General features: G+C 47.1%; 5 protein-coding genes across 5 annotated transcripts; 3 read left to right on the forward strand and 2 right to left on the reverse strand.

The window, feature by feature from the left end:
* Window positions 1-134: 134 nt before the first annotated feature.
* GGS25DRAFT_333378 (vacuolar protein sorting-associated protein Vps17) lies at window positions 135-2544 on the forward strand. The gene is made up of 3 exons (XM_049257910.1): window positions 135-1033; window positions 1085-1538; window positions 1609-2544. The coding sequence occupies exons 1-3, from the start codon at window positions 551-553 to the stop codon at window positions 2496-2498; spliced, it is 1827 nt and encodes a 608-aa protein (XP_049115828.1). The 5' UTR covers window positions 135-550; the 3' UTR covers window positions 2499-2544.
* A 6106-nt stretch (window positions 2545-8650) lies between these two features.
* Window positions 8651-10572, forward strand: GGS25DRAFT_333454 (GroES-like protein). Its single transcript, XM_049257911.1, has 3 exons — window positions 8651-8888; window positions 8985-9355; window positions 9418-10572. Exons 1-3 carry the CDS (start codon window positions 8778-8780, stop codon window positions 10244-10246), a joined length of 1311 nt encoding a protein of 436 aa, XP_049115829.1. The 5' UTR covers window positions 8651-8777; the 3' UTR covers window positions 10247-10572.
* A 497-nt stretch (window positions 10573-11069) lies between these two features.
* Window positions 11070-12702, reverse strand: GGS25DRAFT_333459 (uncharacterized protein). Its single transcript, XM_049257912.1, has 2 exons — window positions 12271-12702; window positions 11070-12202 (listed from the first exon to the last, which is right to left on the reverse strand). Exons 1-2 carry the CDS (start codon window positions 12548-12550, stop codon window positions 11235-11237), a joined length of 1248 nt encoding a protein of 415 aa, XP_049115830.1. The 5' UTR covers window positions 12551-12702; the 3' UTR covers window positions 11070-11234.
* Window positions 12703-13362: 660 nt separating this feature from the next.
* GGS25DRAFT_333553 (uncharacterized protein) lies at window positions 13363-15366 on the forward strand. The gene has a single exon (XM_049257913.1). The coding sequence runs from the start codon at window positions 13641-13643 to the stop codon at window positions 15264-15266; it is 1626 nt and encodes a 541-aa protein (XP_049115831.1). The 5' UTR covers window positions 13363-13640; the 3' UTR covers window positions 15267-15366.
* A 37-nt stretch (window positions 15367-15403) lies between these two features.
* GGS25DRAFT_522952 (uncharacterized protein) lies at window positions 15404-16393 on the reverse strand (the record flags this gene model as incomplete). Its single annotated transcript, XM_049264336.1, has 1 exon — window positions 15404-16393. One exon carries the CDS (start codon window positions 16391-16393, stop codon window positions 15404-15406), a length of 990 nt encoding a protein of 329 aa, XP_049115832.1.
* Window positions 16394-19033: the final 2640 nt, after the last annotated feature.

The following is a 19033-nucleotide window of genomic DNA, read 5'->3' on the forward strand; positions in this document are numbered from 1 at the left end:
CACTCTGGAGTCTGAGTCTGATGATACATACCTAGGTACCTAAGGTTAGTACCTAGTAGGTAGTTGGGTGGTACGTACTACATAGCTATGGTACCTAGTACTAGGTACTAGGTTAGTCGCATGCTCGCAACTTTTCTAACCATTCAATGTTCTTAAGAAGAAAGAACATTCAAGGCAGTTGGGATTCAACTTGAAGTTATGCATTTCAAGTTTATTTTGTGCTAGGTAAACTACCTTACCTACATACCTACGTCAACTTTAATAAGCAAGGCTTTGAAGCAGTTTTCTTCAATACAACTTGAGTCTTACAACCGAGGCGAGGCGGCGAATCCTACATAACCTACCTAAGGTGCTCATTTCTTCTATCCAGTGAGCAATTATTGGTTGCTGCAAGTGATTTTGATTTTAATCCTAGCATGCAACCCCTAACGCTTGCTCTACATCCACCCACTCCACCATTCCACTAATCCCGTCAACATCTACATACTACATACTACATCTTACATACTAAAACATCTCCCTCTCCGCTGCTGCTTTCTCAAGGCACGCCATGGACTACCACTCTTCCATAGCTGATGACGAGCACCCGGTCGGCGCCTCCCCTTGGGGCTCATCGCCGCCTGCCTCTCCGCGACGTAATGAGTCCACCTTCAACTCCCTAGGCAACGAACAGCCTCCGTATCCATACCCAACCCAAGACTCGAATAATGGATTTGCGCAAGAAGATCCCGGCCTCAATGCTTTCAAACGTCCAGGCACAGCCAGCAGCACTGCCTCTACGAAGGCATACGATTCTGCAGAACAATCCGAGCCCTCGCAACCCCACGACGCCGGAGCTGAGGCAGAAGAACAGCTTCCGGGTACACCGCAGCAGCAGTCGCAGACACACGACAACTCCCCTGGAACCGGCCCATCACCAGAGCGTGAGCAACAACCACAACGACCTCGGGGTCCTCATTATAAATTGCAAGCAAAAATTACGGGGTTGGAGCGAACGGGTCGCAAAGATCCAATCTTGAGATTTGATGTGCATGTAGGTCTCAACTGGAAGACGGACTTATGTGTGCGATACTTACATTCGTAGACAAATATACCTAAATTCCGGACCACCCAGTTCCGTGACGTCCGCCGCTTACATTCCGAATTCGTTAAGTTAGCTGAGCATTTGATATCCGCCAACCCCGACGCCATGGTTCCCGCTGTACCCCCATCAGTGACATCTGCAGGCGCTGGAACCGACGAAGACGAGACGAGGGTCAAGGCACTATTGCAGAGATGGTTGAACTACGTGTGTAGCAATGAGGTGCTTATGAGAGATGACGAAATGGTTTTATTCGTTGAGAGTGACTTTGGGTACAGTCCAATGGTCAAGAAGAAGCAACCGGCAACTGGTGTGCGGAGAAAATTGTTGAAGCAATTCGCTCCCCCGCCAGATGACACCCCAGAGCTTGCGGAAGCACGGCCTATAGTGAAGCTGTTTTACCTGGGTTCGATGGACGCGGGGCATAAAGTCGATCGACTTGTCAAGTCTCGCAGAGGTACGCTATTTTTTCATTCCCTCACACTCACAATCTACGAAGAGCTTTCCAATAGCTGACACAGGAGTAGGGTTGGGGCTATCAGAGTCCGATTTCGGCGTCAAGCTGGGCGGCATGCACACCCAAGAGCCGCATCAAGGCCTATCAAACGCATACCGGAAACTCGGCAAGATTGTGCAGACGGTGGGTGACTACCATGCAGCTCAAGCTACTGCCGAAGCGACCACTCTCGGCGACCCGTTCCAGTATCACTCGCAGGATGCATTTATTGTCAAGGAAACTTTGACTAACAGGCAACTCCTAATTCGCGAATTTTTGCAAGCCCAGGAGAATACACGGAGCAAGCGGAACGCGGCGGATAGGGTGAGGGCTAGTTCCACCGTACGGCCCGACAAAGTTGACGAAGCCATCTCCTCCCTGGATGAGGCCAGCCGCACCGAGTTAGAGTTGGCGAGAAAGACGACTAGGGTAACGCAAAACTTGGTTCAAGAGCGACGTAAGTGGTTCGCTAGAACTACCGCGGACTTGCGCCTAAGCATCCGCGAGTTCGTCACCCGCGAGATCGAGGCCGAGAGACGCACCCTCGCCCTGCTAGAGAACGTTCGGCCCGATATCAGAGCCATAGACGCCTCCGGGGGTCTAAGCCGGCTGGGGCGCGAGGCCCACCCGACAGTCCGGCGTGCGAGCATGGCTGCGAGCCAGGGGCCCAAGGGCGACTCCTGGAGTGGTGTGCCTCGCCGTACCGATAGGAGCATGTCGGGGAGCTTCATGTCGAACATGGGCGAGGAGGACGATGCCGAGAACGGGAGCCCGCAGCAGCAGCAACAGCAGCAGCAGCGCCCAGGATCCAGGGCGCTCAGCGGCAGCGGCGGGGGCTTGCCGGGCCTGGCGGAAGAAGACGACGAGGATCGCGTGGATGCAAGAAACGCGGCGAGCCGACTGGCGACGAGCACGTTCTGATGAGGGTTATGATCATGATGGATGGATGGATGGATGGATGAGGATGAGGATGTATCTTGTGTTTTTAGTATCGTAAACCAAACCCAAACTTGTTAAAGAATGGGATGTCTCCGGGTAATAAAAGCCTCGTTTCCATCCTGATTCGCCGCAACGATGAGAATATACCTACCTACCTTCCTGTCTGCCAGATACCTACCTAGGTACCTGGAAGCTAGTATAATTGTATCTACAGTAGTGTAGGTATATAGGAGGCAGGTATGTACGTGGATCTGTAGACAAACTGTCAATGACCATTGTTCTACATGCCTAGTACCTGGGACCTGGGCGGGCTTTTCTTCGGCGCATATCGAAACTTGCATCCATAACTAACTTGTCTGTCTACCTACCCATACAGGTACGTTACGATACGTAGGTAGCTTACCTACTAGGTAGATATCTTCTCCTTGTCCTTACGCTTGTGTAGGCATATACCTACCTACATTAGGTACATATACTCCCTCTACTGGCCGCTTTCGTCGGCGATGCTTCCGGGCCAGAAGTTTTCCATGTTCGTGGCGAGGGATCCGGAACCTTGCAGGAACCTTTCCTTTCCTTTTTTTTTTCCCTTTCCCCTTCTTTTTTTTCTTCTCTCTCATTACCTACATATTTAGCTACGGGACTGTGTTCCGAGGAACCTACAGGCCCCCCCCCTTTTTTTTTTCGGCTTGGGTGTTCGGCTAACTTACTTACATGTCTACGTATTTACCTGCCTACCCCATGGTGCAACGATAATAGATAGATATCAACCTTGGAACATACATAGTAGAATACATATGTAAGTATGAAGCAGAAACATTTTAATACGATACGTATGTATGTATGTGCCGGGTAGGCCTGTACTACCAAGCTACATATACGTAGTTAGCTTTGCGGTGCCTAGCCGCGCTACTGTAGGTAAGTAGCCCTAGAGGTACATAATATGTACCAAGATAGGCATCCACGAATGTATGGCATTGTATGCAGGTAGGTTTGTATGTAAGTAGGAACATTGAAGGCCCTGGGTATGTAGCAAATCATGCAAGACACCAGCTCATGTATAGCAGCCCTGCTTCTTGGCTTTTATTCAAGTGTTTCCTGCGGCCGATTTCATGCAAACACCCATCTAATATCGCCGAGTTGAAAGAACACCACATATGTATGTGCTTACCTAGTATGTACCTACATATCACTGCTATATGTGCTAATTATATTACGAATACATGAATTATCATACATATATACCATGATGTATGTATATCCCGAACATGAGAGTGGCGAAAAAACCCCAAAACAAAATAAAACGGCAACATTCCCGTTGTTTCACCACCGATCAATCGGATCGGTACTGCAAATGACTTCGGATGCGGTTGAATCGGGGAACCACGTACCGGCATTGATGGCGTTTGTCCTTCGTTTCCCTTTTTCTTCGGCTCGGGATACAGTTATAGGGCATATGGCGTCACTAGGTAACTGCTTGGGCATGCAATATATGCGCAGTGTCGTAGTCGCACTTCAATGGATGCTCTATCGGATCATATCTATATAGACTTAGCAGGTAGGTACATATACCCCAATGTCTTATATGTCTGATATGTATGTAGTGTCTACTAGGTACATAAGGCGCATACTGATGTAGGTATATCAAATAGCAGCCACACGTGTACCATGTATAGGTGGTCCATTGAATTCGTGGATGCCAAGCCATGCGGTCTCCATGAATAAGTTCCAAGATTTCGTATTCAACTTTCACTGCTTCGAATTTCCTCTAGGCGCTCATAGTGATAGATGTCATTGAAATCAAATCTTGGGAAGGAATTGGGCCGATCACGATTCCTCTAGGCGGCCTACACTTTTGACGTATCGATCGTGCAGTTGATCTGAGAGACTAGGGAGTAAGGTAGCAAAGAAGGATCGATGACAGTTTCCGTATCCAGAAGTATGTGGGTGGCGATGAGGTGTATGCGAAGGCACATATGTCCGGATCTCCCATTTTGATGAGGTGTGAAGAAGCTTCAAATGTTCATCTCATATAACTAGCTACTGGGTACCTATGAGATGGTTGCCCACCTACCTAGTGTGTAGGTAGGCACTTAAAGAGCAAAGCTGTATGTAATGCAAGCTCGGGTCGATGGCACATACATAGGTATGCACAGCCATGCTACTCGGTAGTGCTAAGCACCTATATTGCTTGCTTTATCTATTAGCTTATTGTCTCTCATGGAGACCTTATTGAGTAGTGGTGTCTCAGTTCAGTGCCGCCTCTGAATTGTATTCCTATGTTGGTGTTTTTAGCCGGGGGGCGAAACTTATCATGTTCACGTACTTTTGGCCCAGGTCCGCATATGTAGGTTGAAACCACGTAGTATGACACGCATGTGGTTGGTGTAATATGACATGTAGATTTATGGCGAGACCGGCGAAATATTTAGAATTAAAAATAGCCCTAGATATGTCAACACTGACAAAAGAGCTAGCGAATGGTCCGAAGGGATGGGAGATATCTAATGGGAGCTTGTTGTGCTTAGTGACCTGTCGAACTTCGACCTCGGTAGTTCGATATTCTCATATAATAGGTAGTATGATTAAGGAGGTTAGGACGGGGAGTTAGACGAACCACTCCGATCTTGTGGGTATGATTGCTACTCTGCGTATGATGCATCTAGGTAGTTACTTACCTAGGTAGGTAAATTTCCATAGGGAGCTATCGAGGCATATATGTATGTCTATCAATCTTGACTCATCATGGCCCAAAGCAGGGAAGTTCAAGTTTCTAGCTGACCATTATCAGTAGAACTAGGACGACCAACCTCACCACCATCTCAAAAATTGGGCTGAGTGCAAGTGTTGATTGCGTGATGACCTATCATAATCTCTGCGAGATCGGTCCAACGATGTGACATGCAGCAGTTTCACGACATTGCTAACATTATGTTAGACAATGAAGTACACCTTTACTTCGTGCGTACAATGTGGATTAGAGCCCAGCAGTGTTACCAGCATTGAACCTGGCGCCGAGGAGCTTATTCAAGTCGATCGCCGAAATTGCTCCCGAGAACTCCGTCGCGTTGCATGTGCAAAGTTTCGTAGCTACTTTGAATCAACCATAAACGGAGCAATAATACAGTTTATAAGAGATACCAGGCTCGTCGAAAAACAGGGTAAAGAAAGTAACAAAAGACGGTGAGTTATTGGGCCTAGACCGTAATAGAGTATACTTTACCCTGTGTAAAGGGATTGAGGTGGTGATCTCCAATTTCTCCAATTCTGTCCAGCGGGACGGAACCCCTCAAGACGCTGAATTGGGGCAAAGGCCTTACATACCTACTAGGTCTGCTCTGCATATCTCTTCTAACATTGTAGACATGGAGATGTTGTCACGATAAATCTATGCACTGCACGCACATAGTCTCCATATCGTGTATGTAGTAAGGGGAGAATGATTCCGACTTCCGTTAATGAGCTTCAACCAATTGAACTTGGTTGAGACCTGGGGGCACGGGTAGAATGCTGTCCATGGATAGGCAGATCGGCGCGAACCTCAGCTACCGACTCGTAGTAACATGACATTGCCTCAGCAGTTGATCATTGCTTGAACTTGGAAGACCGGCCACGGCTCCGAACGACGTTCATAGCCGGCTGTGATAGACGTAGAAGTAGACTCGAGTCACAGTAAGATGCTTGAGGGTTCCAAATACTCTTCGGCATGTCGTAGCAGAAGAGCCCTCAAGGAGGCATGTGAAAGATGATGTCGTGGAGCCTGTCGTACGACCTGTTGCAATGTGTGGCTGAGGAGCATAATCTATTCATGTTGTACCAGTGCCGAAAACAGGTCGATGATACTCAAGCACACGGTTTGACGCTGTGACTCCCGATAGGTAGGATGCTACCTACCTAGTAGTATTGGTATTGGCCGACGTGGGGGGGGATATAGGAAAGTCTATAGAACCTTCAATCTGCTTCTTAGGTACCTAGTCAGATCGATCGTTTCGACAGGCTGAAAGTTCACGATGACTTGCTACCTAGGTCAGTACGAAGTACATATATTTATTATCTGCACTTCGCTGCCGTCCCTGTCGCCATGTGAAAGAGTACCGCTACAAGACTGGGGCGGCGGTAAATTTCATCCTAGAAATATGTTGCATAGACGAGTGTGTAGCATGGCAGCCTGTTTCTAGGCTAATAGTCTACAAGAGCTAGGCTCTTGCTCCTCAGGATCATAATGCGGCGAAATGGTGCCAGCTTCCAAGGCAATTGGCAGCCATTCCTACTTAGGTTGTAGTGGGTTGTAGCAATAGACGAGATAGGAACGGACAGGAAAATAACTGAGCAAGTTTATTCAATGTTCTACTAGGTTAGGTACCTAAGGTACCTATGTAAGGTTGAGGAAACCGTGGTCGTGGATGATTTTAAGTTTATTTGGGTTTGGGGGACGCCACCATGTTCCTTCCACCTACATGGATCTTAGTCTCGACCAGGCACTTGATGTATGAATGGTGGAGGCAGGTACTAGAAGCTGTCGTACCCATGCGCCGTTTTACATAGGTGACACAAACCTATTGTTGCGTTAGAACTTAGGACGTTGATAATCCAAGATACGCGACAGTTAGGTACCCCAAGTTCAATAAGGTACTTGAGCAATACAACCTTGAATAATGATGGATGCCCTTGTCTCCTACTTCAACATCGAAGTTATTAATATGGAATCTCCCGATCAGGCAATCCAGCATTCTCCGCCTTCTGATTTCCATTTTGATTTCCATTTCCATTTCGAAACTCCAAATTCCTCCAACACTTCAATGTTCATTCAATGTTCTTATTTGTCTGTGACAGATCCTATACAAAATAGATAACTAAAGGCTATCAACCCCGGCCCGTTACACGACTCAAGTAGCAGTCCCATATGTCTGGAATCTCACCATCTTTACATTCAATATTGACTCAGCTTGCTTTTGTAGTATTTCAGGGTCGTGCCCCGATCTTTTTAATCTGCCTGCATATATAGGGCCTAAGCTAGGTAATACCTAGTAACTATTTTCACGAAGATTCATATCTGGATTACGGCGAAATATCTCCCGTTTCTTTCGGCTGTCTTATGCATTTGGACAAGTCTAGCCCTAGATGGTCTGACCTTCTGGAAATCTTCTGGCACAGCGCCGGTGGAGTCGTAATCGACATCACTAACCCCCTTCGAGTCCTCCCCAGGGAATCTTCGTATTCTAAATCCAAGGCCTTTAGTACTTATGTCTCATCTAGTGCTGTGCCTAAGAGGCACCATCGGAGTTGTGGCATGGTGAGCCGCCTTTCATCACTTCAAATGGATGCTTGATGGTATCAGAATTTGCGCCGCTCATCCTCTCGACGAAAGGATTTAAAATACCAGTACATGACCCATTTCTTAACGGAGAATCAAGATGTCACAGTGATATATTACCTTGTTAGCGGAAATCACCCGGCTACAACCTCATATGGGTTGGGGAGCCAGGAGAAGCACGCCCTGTGGAACTAGAGGGAAACACAACATGGGAACGTATATTACTATTCTATAAATGACGCCATGCCATAATTCGCCAGCCTCGTCCTGAAGTACCGTTACGACAATGTATAGGTACAGGATATGCAAGTCTAAACGTCTACAGCTACACCACACCCACACCAAAAGCACCAAACGCACCATCAAGGGTCTCGTTACCGAACTTGACATAGTCGCATCGCTACTAGCCTCTTACATATGATTTCCCGAGATTGTGAAATACCCTCTATAGTACTCAAGATAACTCGTTGGTGTTTGACTGGGTCTGGAAAAATTCGAACAATACCTACTACGGTGTACTTCGTGAGCTTGCGAACCCTTGCTTCTACTCCGATCCTAGAATCCACCTTGATAATATTTAGCATTATTTGGCACAAATTGCTTTTTATGGCGTTTCATCACACTTCAATACATAAGGGAGTGGGGGTTCTCGTCAATGTTGAACGTTATGCCCTCTTACACTTACTTACACCTTGACTGCAAATCTTGGCCTTTGGTGATTGATTAGGAATTATCTCTTGTTAGCTGACTTAGCTTGATATACCCTTTCCATTTACTCATATCATCCCATACACTACTCAGAGTATCAACCAGTCAAGGCTCAAGCTCCCCTGTCTTACTACCCCCAAGCTCTGTTACTATCCACGATTCAATATAGTCTTAAAGAGTATAGGGTTTCTAACTTCAGTTCATATCCCACTCTACCCCACGCTATTAGCAACCGCTTGACAATGGCGCCCTCTGCGATGTCTGATACCACACCCATGCAGCTTTCTGTCTACTCGAAACATCCAAACAAGGTTAATGCCTCTGTGTTGCATGGGCCTCGAGACTTGCGACTGGTAGGCTTGGCCCCTATTCATTGGTGAATTTCGCACATATTCTACCGACCTCATTTGGATGGTGGCTTGGGAATCTAGCTAACCATAAATCAACAGGAAAGTAGAATCCTTGATGAGCCTGGTCTTGGTGAGCTACAAATTGCTGTCAAATCTACAGGAATATGTGGCTCAGACGTGTCCTACTACAAGAAATTCGCGAATGGGGACCTATGCGCTTGTGCCCCGCTATCTCTCGGACACGAGTCGTCTGGAACAGTCGTAGCCATAGGGCCCCAAGTTAGCGGATTCAGACTTGGTGACCGGGTCGCTCTTGAGGTTGGAGTCCCTTGCGGACAATGTGGTATATGCCGAAGAGGGAGGTATAACCTGTGTAAGAAGATGAGATTTAGAAGCAGCGCCAAGAGTGTGCCTCACTTCCAAGGAACGCTTCAAGAGAGGATAAATCATCCGGCAATATGGTGTCACAAGTATGCTTCCTATTCTGCGTCTATTCTACTCACTTCTCACCTACTAACCTATATATCTTTAGACTCCCTGATCATGTCTCCTTCGACGCTGCTGCTCTGCTCGAGCCATTATCCGTGGCAATTCATGCCGTAAACCGCGCTAGTCCAACACCTGGCTCTACAGCTCTGGTCATCGGAGCTGGGACTGTTGGCCTTTTGACCGCTGCGATGGCGCGCCAATCTGGCTGCACATCAGTTACTATAACTGATGTAGATGCGGGTCGCGTTGACTATGCACTGAAGAAAGGCTTTGCTACTCATGGTTTCGTTGTGCCTCGTCCTTTACATATTTCATCTAGTAGTTCATCCATTCTCACAGACTCTGGAACCTCCACACCCCTCGAGCCTGGTGTAATGACACCGGCGAGTTTGTTTTCCAATTCTATTCATGACCAACTTGAGAGTGCTAGAAGCTTAGCTGCCGATATACTCTCATTGACAAAATTGGCCCCGGACCTGCAAATCGATGATGAAGACGAGGGCGTTGATGTGACGTTTGAGTGCACTGGCAAGGAGGCTTGCATGCATACGAGCCTCTATGCAACGAAGCCAGGCGGCAAGGTTATTATGGTTGGGATGGGCACCCCAATCCAAACGCTTCCGATATCTGCGGCGCATCTACGAGAAGTAGATATCTTGGGGATTTTTCGGTATGCGAATACATACGCTACCGGTATAAGAATACTCTCTGCGCAGGGTTCTGGTCGAGCTGGCTTTACATTACCAAGTCTCGACGACATGGTAACGCATCGATTCAAAGGCCTTGGTGCTGCCAAGCACGCCTTTGAACTTGCTGGCAGAACCGTTGACGAAAACGGCAATCTCGTGTTGAAGGTTGTCATCGAGGCTTAGATGCCTGATAGGCATTTTCCTGGTATTGCACGTTTCTTGTTTTGGCCATGGCCACATTAACTACTAAGCATGAGGATCACCTTGGATACCCCCTTTTTCATTATTTTTCATGTTATTTCATCTCGAAAATAATACCTACTTCATATACCTACTTGCCTACCTCTTACTACCAATATACCAACGACGGCATTAGAATGTTCACAGGGAAACCAAAATACTTTTTTTAACCTATATACCTATACCATAAAAATATAAAACATTGGGGAAGACTGAAGCGGTTTATCTTGTGATTGGTAGATGAGGAGTAATCTCAATGTGGAGGTCTAATACCTTCCTTCTATTTCTCATCTAGTACAGGTAGGTAACCTACCTAGGGTACCTGAATTCTATCCTTTACCTATATGCTTTTTTGGCATGTCTTAGTAGTTGCCGCACACATACAGTGAAAACAATCATATTCGTTAGATACCTAGGTATCTTACGATCGTGGTCCTACGATATAACTAGGGCGATTTGGCTCTTCGGTTATTTCTTAGGAGTGTATTATGCCCCCCTGGTAGGTAGGCAGTACGAGGTGTGAAACCCATCGTCACACAACTTGAAGTATACACACCTACATAGGTACTAATACTTGGGTATTTATTATCACCGAAGTCCATGCTAGGTACCTAGTCTTGAGTCTATCGTGAGGCTTCGTAAGGCTTCGTAAAAAGCTTTCTCAGGCCTGGTCCGCATATCATCATTGATATCATAATCCTTTCCTACCCTTCCATCCCTTCCATGCCTGCCCATCCATCCTCATCATCATCATAAAACTTCTGTTTTGAGGTTACACAGGTATCGTCTAGTGCTGGTAGAGCACAGTTCCTCTAAAACGCCTCCTTCGCCTTTGCAAATGCAGTGAACCAACTACCTACCTAGGCACTCTTGGTGATAGGCACGATTTAGCTCGGGGTCTTGACTTTAATTCCGTTCCAGGTCCTCAGCATTATACAGCGAGATCGCCAGGACCGGCGTAGTCATAGCCACCGGGAATGCCTCCTCTTGGGTTGTCTGTGATTTTCTTGCTATGGCTCTTGGCTGTCTCGACAATTGTGTATTTCTTGCCAATGTCCCGGGTCTCGTTGAGGCTCTGCATTACGTCATTGAGGAGCTCCATCAGGTGCACGTCGTTGGTTTCGCGGAGCATCTCTAGCTCATAGGCTTCCTTGTCGGATGGCACTAGTAGCGGGAGCCGACTAACTAGAGCTTGTATCGATCGAAGGATTGGGTGGGATGGTATTGTATATTGGCCATCAGAAAGGTTAGTGGTATTGTTGGGAGAAAGGTATGAGGGGGGTAATCGTTCGAGGTAGGTTGTTAGGAGGTTGACCCGTGACTGCAACATCTTGACTGCATTGGCTTTGGCGGTAATAGCTGCAATCATCTCTTCATCTTCGCGGGATAGTATATTGACCACGGCAACATGGCTGCTGTCTTGAGTTTCTGGTGCCGACGCGACTTTCTTTCCTTTCGGATCCGTCTCAGTGGCAGACTTGGTAATCTGCTTCTTCTGTTCTTTAGGCTCAACCATTGTCGCATTGCCAGCCCCACGAGCCACAAAATCCATGCTGATCATCTCCGCTTCGCCTGTCTCCACTGAGTAAGGTAACTCTCTGAACTTCAACCGAAGAGGTGGATCACCGTCTCGCATCTCTTTGTCCTCGTCATCATCTTGATCCACCCTTGGTTCGTCCGTGGCCTCATAATTTGATTCATAGATAGTCAGCGGCAGTTTGCTGCCGGCCGAATGCTGGACGGCCTCTTCGGGGTGGAATGCGAGCAGAAGAGCATATTCATTTTGCTTAAGAAGGATTGATTCGTGAATGGGAAGTATGCCCAAGGTCGGACCGGTCTGAGGAAGTACTGTATACCAGCCAACAAGATCGAGTTGGGGAGAGTTGTGGATCGTTTTCACTATAATTTGGATATTAATAGGCATGCTATGATGGGATGTCAAGCATAGGAAAAGGGGCTTAACTTACTCTGCTCTAATCGCTGCGCAAACCACATCTCGTCTAGAATGAAGTTATTAAGCTTCGGATCTTCCAAGGTAGCGCACTCAAAAGCATGCTCTATAGTAATCTCTCTTCCATTTTGCTGTCCTAATAGAGCACCAACCACGGGCCCAGCTTGTTCTCTTAGGGTGTGTCGTGTGATGTAATCAGAGATGGTAAGAAGGACTAGAGGATGCAAAACGACTTGTAGTCCAGAGTCAGAAGACTTCTGTGATGAAAGTAGTGTATTCTTATCTTTCGAACCCATATTATTGATAGTGAAGAGGAAATGGTGTGAGATAAAGTCAAGAAAGAAGATCACCGAACGTGAAGTCCGGGTATTGTTTGAGGTAAGAAGTTGGAGATTTGGTTTGTTGAAGGGTTGAAATGTTAATGGCAATGAGGCTGCACCTATCTAACTAACCTACAGGCTACAGCTGTAACAGGTATGAATGATAGCTCTTTTAGTGGAATTTAGTGTGCACGATAGTGGGTGCCTTGCCCCGCGGTGGCGGTGCATTGTGGCATCCGTCCCACATTTTATGGGACAGGGTCGATGTCCGCTATTATGCACGTGGGGCTGCCGCTTGGGTCATCACCTGGCAAGGATAGTAGGTACCTAGGTACTTATGTATGTACTTCAACTTCAAGCCTCCGGATTCTTCTCTTCAATTCTCCAACTTCAACTTCACCCTTCACTCCCTTCAACACCAACATATTCTATGTTCTTAATCATTTAGTCTCACCCAGTCATTTTTCTAAGTTTAAGATTGTCTTATGGAGAATGCATTGCAAGAATTAAGCATTATCTAATTAGTTCACATCTCACTAATTATCTACAATGACTGGGCAAGTCAGTAAGTTCTCAAAGCAGGATATCGCCCATCTTAGATCAGTTGAGTTACTTGAAGCTCTTTCGAGCACGTTCTCATTTACTATCAAGCTTCATTTTTTAACATGTCCTGTGAAAGGCTAGTGCAAACATTGAAGTCATTGGAGTTATCATTGTCTACTTTATCTTCACATGGCAGCTATCCATGAATTTGCTTTTATACATGTCAAGCTTTGGTCTCTTGTGGTCTTTTCAAACTCTAGCCATTGAAAGAGACAGGATGAGGTTCAACGCAGTCCAAGTGCTCTACATCTTTGAGACTTTAACGAGCTCTTCTTGTCTTAGTTGCACTGATTTCCAGCACTGATTTGGGTAAATTCCTTTCCATACAAATATGAGAGTTTCTACTTCGTCATCTCTCTCATTGGTTCGAGTTCTTCCACTTGTCATGAATATTTAAGCGTTTTGTCACCTTGATAAACTGCATGATTACGAGAAGATATCATTACATTCCAAGTCACCAACAATGTCAACAACTCCTCGGCCCCAGGCGCAAACTCCCAACTCTCGGGGATTTACGAATGGATGTCCTTCACTCCCTCCAGTTCCCAAGCCCATTATACCATCCAAACGATCAGAAGATGACGATATTCAGTTCATTTCATCAAACCCTGTGAAAAGGCAGCGGATGAGCCAAAATGGCCAGCATAGTCATCCCAACCAAGACCCAGGTGTTTGGCAACATAATATTCCCTCGGTGCCCATGACTCAAACGCTGCCCCTTTCTGCCATGCCGCCTGTTGAGATTAGAGATAATGATAGACGCATTAGTACAGGAATGGTCGGTCTTCCCTCTGACTTTCATGCATTAGAGCTCAGTTGTGCCCTAAGAGGTGTATCGCTCCCTGTATTAGAGAAATTTGCGCTCAACCAACCTCTTCGCAAACCGAGACCTTTGAGCCCGCCTGAACTTTCGCCTAAGCAATTACCATGCACAATCGCGCCGGCAATGCTAAGCATTAACACTGGCCATAGTAGTCCTGGAGTCTCTAGTACCCAGACAGCGCCTGTGGCATGTATGACACCTAGTGAGGGTTCCCCTGAACCGAAAACCCCTACCCATGTTCTATCGACTCCTAGTTCAGTTATCGACAAACCTCCAGTTCTCAATGCTTCGGTCAAACACGCAAACACCGAGTGCCCGCCACTACCTAGTTCTCTCAAAAATGCAGCTTCGAAACCTTCAGCAATGCCGCCTCCTCCAATACCAAGACCAGAATTGCTAGCAGCCTCTAGAACCACTACAAAGGCTGATTTTACTCCATCCAAGGCCGTCCCTCATGATACCGCTCGAACAGGTACAGCGAAACACCCATGTCAAGTATGTACTAGAATACGACACCAAGCGAATATTGCCAAGACTCAGGGGCTTTCAATGCTGCATCATAATATGCCACATCACATGATCCCGCAGATGACATGTCACCAACCATACGGGCAACAATTTCCTCCTCAGGTGATGGCTATGGGTCCTAATAGCATGCATCCCCTTAGCTCTGGCTTTTCACCAATGATGATGCCACTCAATAGTAGCAACTTTCTTGCCTACCCATCCCCTACGCCCAGTCCAGTGCATAGCCCAGTGCACGTTAGTCAACAAAGCAAAGAGACAACAAACTCTCCAAAAGCCCCTGAAAAGCCTGACGATCAACCTCGACCCTCATCACCTCCAATAGCAGAAGCTAATGGGCCACCTACGACCTCAAATTCGGTGAAGCCACCTGCAACTCTCATCCAGCCCACGTATCGCAAGACCTCACCGAACCTAATAGTAGACGTGGCAGAGACATGCCAAGAAAGGTTCCCTTTCGAGGAAGTTGCCAAGAGACACAACGTTCCGGTTGAGAAAGTTTTTGACGTTTTTGCAGCCATCATCCAGGTCCCGCTCCTGCGATGTCCTACTGATAGGCGAAGAGCAGGGAGGCTTGCCACTACACGAGTCAAAGAGTACACAAGGGCGAAGAAAGCAATCCTAGATACCAGTAGTCAAAACATCTCAGATCCTAAAGAAGAAATGGTGGTAACACCAGCGGAGATTGCTAATCACATGGGCCAGGTGGACTTCCCTGATGGATTTAATCCTGGAGGTTAGTTCTGACGAATGTACTAGAAATGACTTTCATTGTGGATATCACAAAGTTGTATGCTTAGAAGAGTACCTATGAGTTTCTATTACCTACCTACCTGGTATGTATTTCAATATCTACGTGTTCTGTCCCTCTATTCCAGTTACCCCCGGTATCTAATTCTACCCGAAGACATATTATTACCTTCCTCAGGACTATCGGCTAGTTTCAACCACATGTCTGATTCCTCTGATACCTCGCTTCTTTGTGTAGTAGCTGGATTAGCTGGCTCGGCTAGGTCGAAGCTACTCACTTGCATCTCAGACAAGAGAGGTTCCTGCCCTGGGCTAGGAGCATCAAAGTCATAGTCAGGAAGAACGGTGTAGTGTCTCCCATCCCTCTTAAGGGGCTGGTTCTTCACCCGCCGAAGACTGTGGCGCCGTGCTGTCGATGGCCTTTCCTCGTTCACAACCTCTGACACTCTGTTGCGCGAGTGTGGATGATCATTTGTGTTCCGGCGGGGCGACTTCGGGGCGGGCGGAGAATATTCATGCTCCTGCTCCGGCCGCACCCGGCGCTTTTCGGTCGTCCCCACAATAATCGGTCCCTTAGCCACCCGCGGATCCTCATATCGTCTACCCCCTTTCCTCTCCCCCCTTTGCCTCGCCACGGAGTCGTAGTCGTCGTCATCATCATCATCTTTGACGACTTCCCACACGCACCTCCCCTTAACCCACTTACAATCACCGACCAGCCTAACGTTAGTCTTGGGCGCGGGAAACAAGACACTGCTAACATCAGCCAACACGTTGCGGCCGCGGCCGCGGCCTCGGCTCGCGGTGATCTCGCCGATGCGGTTGTTCGCCTCGAGCGCCAGCAGATCCATCTCCCGCATGATGCTCTGCTGTTCCGCGATGTCCTTCGCCTCCTGCGCCTCGTGCAGCTCCCGCATCAGCGCCGTCTGCTCCTTGTCGCGCGCCTGCCGCACCCGCGTCATTCGGTACCCCGGGTCGCACGTCGCGCACGTGTCCGCCAGATACGTCCGCTCCGAGCCGTCTTCGAGGTGGAAGTTGTCCGGCCGCGTGCACGGCCGCGTCTGCCGCCCCACGGCGCACTTCCGCGTGTAGTGCCGCAGCATGTGGCCGCATGCCATCTCGACTTCGTTGCCTCGGCACATTGCTTGGCTTTTGGTATCGGTTTTTCGACGTAGATGTGATATTTCTTTAGGCGGTTTCAAGTTCTTTTGGCCCAGTAAAGCTGTAGGGATAGGGGGCGTGTATGTACGGTACTGTAACGTATGGTATGGAATCCAGATTATCTGCCAAATAATAAAAAAACGAAAGCTTCCCAAGGGCCACCACACCATAAAATCCGACTTAACAATTTCTGTTTTACCTTGAAGAAGTTCGTTGAATGAATGTGTAATACTCCATCCCCCCAAAAATGTCTACGATAGCGGAATGGGACAAGGTGTCTATTTATCGGATTTGGGAGTTGAAGGAACAGCAAAAGACAATGGTTTTCAATGCCTTTATCTCGATACTTAGCTCACAACTATATTGTCAAAAGAAGTTTTCGAAACGGACAATACAAAGACTTGATTATACATATAGATCGCCTGATACAAAGGCCAGGTGCTCTTTTGTTCCTATACGCCTACTTCAACGTTGTAAACTATGTAGATACCTAGGTACCTTAGAATAAGAGTCTGCTTATATGTAAGAGATTTAGGGGGCGGGGGAAAGAGTTGAAAGAGTTGAAAGAGCTGCTGTACACCTGGGCAGCTATATTATAAAGCCGCTACATTGCTAAATCACTAAAGATTATGTGTGAATTAATTTCAAAAGGAGATCAAGAGGTTCTTTCCATTACCTATGTAAATAGTAAGACAATGCGATAAAGACTCACTGTGGCTTGAAAGACTTACCCACACAGCTTAACTCCTCGAATAGGTACTAAGCGGCTGCCGAGCTTTAGCACATTATCAGCTTGTGGGTAGGCAGGCATATGACTAAAAGCGTTCTAAAGGAGCATTGCAGATGTAGTAATCCATAAATCCACCAGCCTCGATTCCGCACAAGCTAAGGCAACGGGAAACGGAGGATCTGGTATCAAGAATTCAGCAATATGCTATACCTAATCGTATACGGAATATTGCCAGTACAGGACCTATCCGTCAGATTTGGAATCGTAGTGGTATCATATTGCATGCCATTATTCGTTTCATAAACGTGCTTCAACATTTGTCGAGTGTTGGATTAGGAGCCGGGAAAATAGAGTGGCACTCTAAAGCCCTAAAGAATAGTAGCAATCATACCGGAGAGGGTGTTAAAACAGGAAGCATCGGCGATAGGATAGCGTGTACTTATGTCTGGATAAAAATAGCTGCTTATTGATCAGCCAAAAGTTTGGGCATGTTTAGTCTGGTCTTGGTAATCAATCTTGAGGCAATAGAAGCAGTACGGTATAGCGGCACGACTAAGCCGTGTGTGGTCCGATCTTTTCAAGTGCTAAAGGGGTGAGATATCAAATTCTTCCTAGTGAGTTCAACCATAGAAACAGACGTTTGGTTACGTCGCAGGGCCTGGATAGACTCAGAAATGTGACATTAAATAGAAGGAGGGACGGAGGAGGGCAAGGGTAACATCTTGCCGGCAAATTGGGTCACGATATGTGACTGATAGTATCAGTATCCCGACTTCGGCGTCGAATCACATAGCCATCAAGGGATCTTCCATATCTGCCAAGCTCGCGGTAATATCCGTAGTAGGTACTTGGGTTGATGTCCTATATAATCCCGGAATATTACGAGCTCTTGGAAGAATGACGTGTCCAAAGGCTCAAACGGTAATTGGGGCTCCCGACCAACTTTCTGGTCAGAGGTTTGCAGGCACTACATGAGACAAGTTACATATCTCTTTCCGCACTGAAGTCGGCAACCGGGGGATGTACTCGATGTTCCGGGGAGACGGAGATGAATCTTATCGTCAGATGAGCAGAAGTCAGTGCGGCAAGGATAATGACCCCCACGCTGAGGAGAGGAGACACGCCTCGATAGTTGACAGGCGTTCTCGCCATCTGTTGACATTCTTCCATATTTGTTCCGTTGATTTCTTGTACCGGTAGTGAATGGTGGCAAGGGCCGAATATGCACTACTTTGTGATGAACCGGTTTCGAGGCAAGATTTCCACATCCCAATATGAGTTCCTCGAGCTAATATGCATACAATATGCATCTCATAGACAACCATGCCGGCTGTAAGTGAGTGCTGGGGCGTATTATTGGTATATCCCTAGACCCCGGGGTGAACTGTCACCATGCGTACCCACAGATTAGCGAATATGCCGGGGTCCATAGAGGCTGTCACCCTTTACTATCAGCCGTGAAGATGAGCTTGTACCGCTACTTGGGCGATATTTCGAGGAACATGTCGATAGACCTACCCACTGATATGCAGCAGTAGGGCAGGCAAGATTGATGCGAGAAATGACAAGGGTACCAGGTGGCAAGGTAGCCAGGATTTGACATCTCACGGTCGTTATAAATGCTACATGACCCTTGATAGTATGCAGGAAGTCAGATAGTAAAAAATAGTGAAAACGGAGCGGAACAGAGGATGAACGGAAAGAAAACTTGAAAAAGAGAAAAAGGAACCAAGAAAGTTTTCGTTGCGATGAAGTTGAAAGTTGAAAGTTGAAAGGGGAAAGTTGAAAGTTGAAAGGGGAAATGGTTGGAGCAGTAAACGAGTTGAGGTTGCTCTTGCTGTTGAGGCTTGGAGCTTGATGACAGCTG

The sequence above is a fragment of the Hypoxylon fragiforme genome (assembly GCF_022984875.1).
Source record: "Hypoxylon fragiforme strain CBS 206.31 chromosome Unknown GGS25scaffold_6, whole genome shotgun sequence".
Taxonomy (NCBI): Eukaryota; Fungi; Ascomycota; class Sordariomycetes; order Xylariales; family Hypoxylaceae; genus Hypoxylon; species Hypoxylon fragiforme.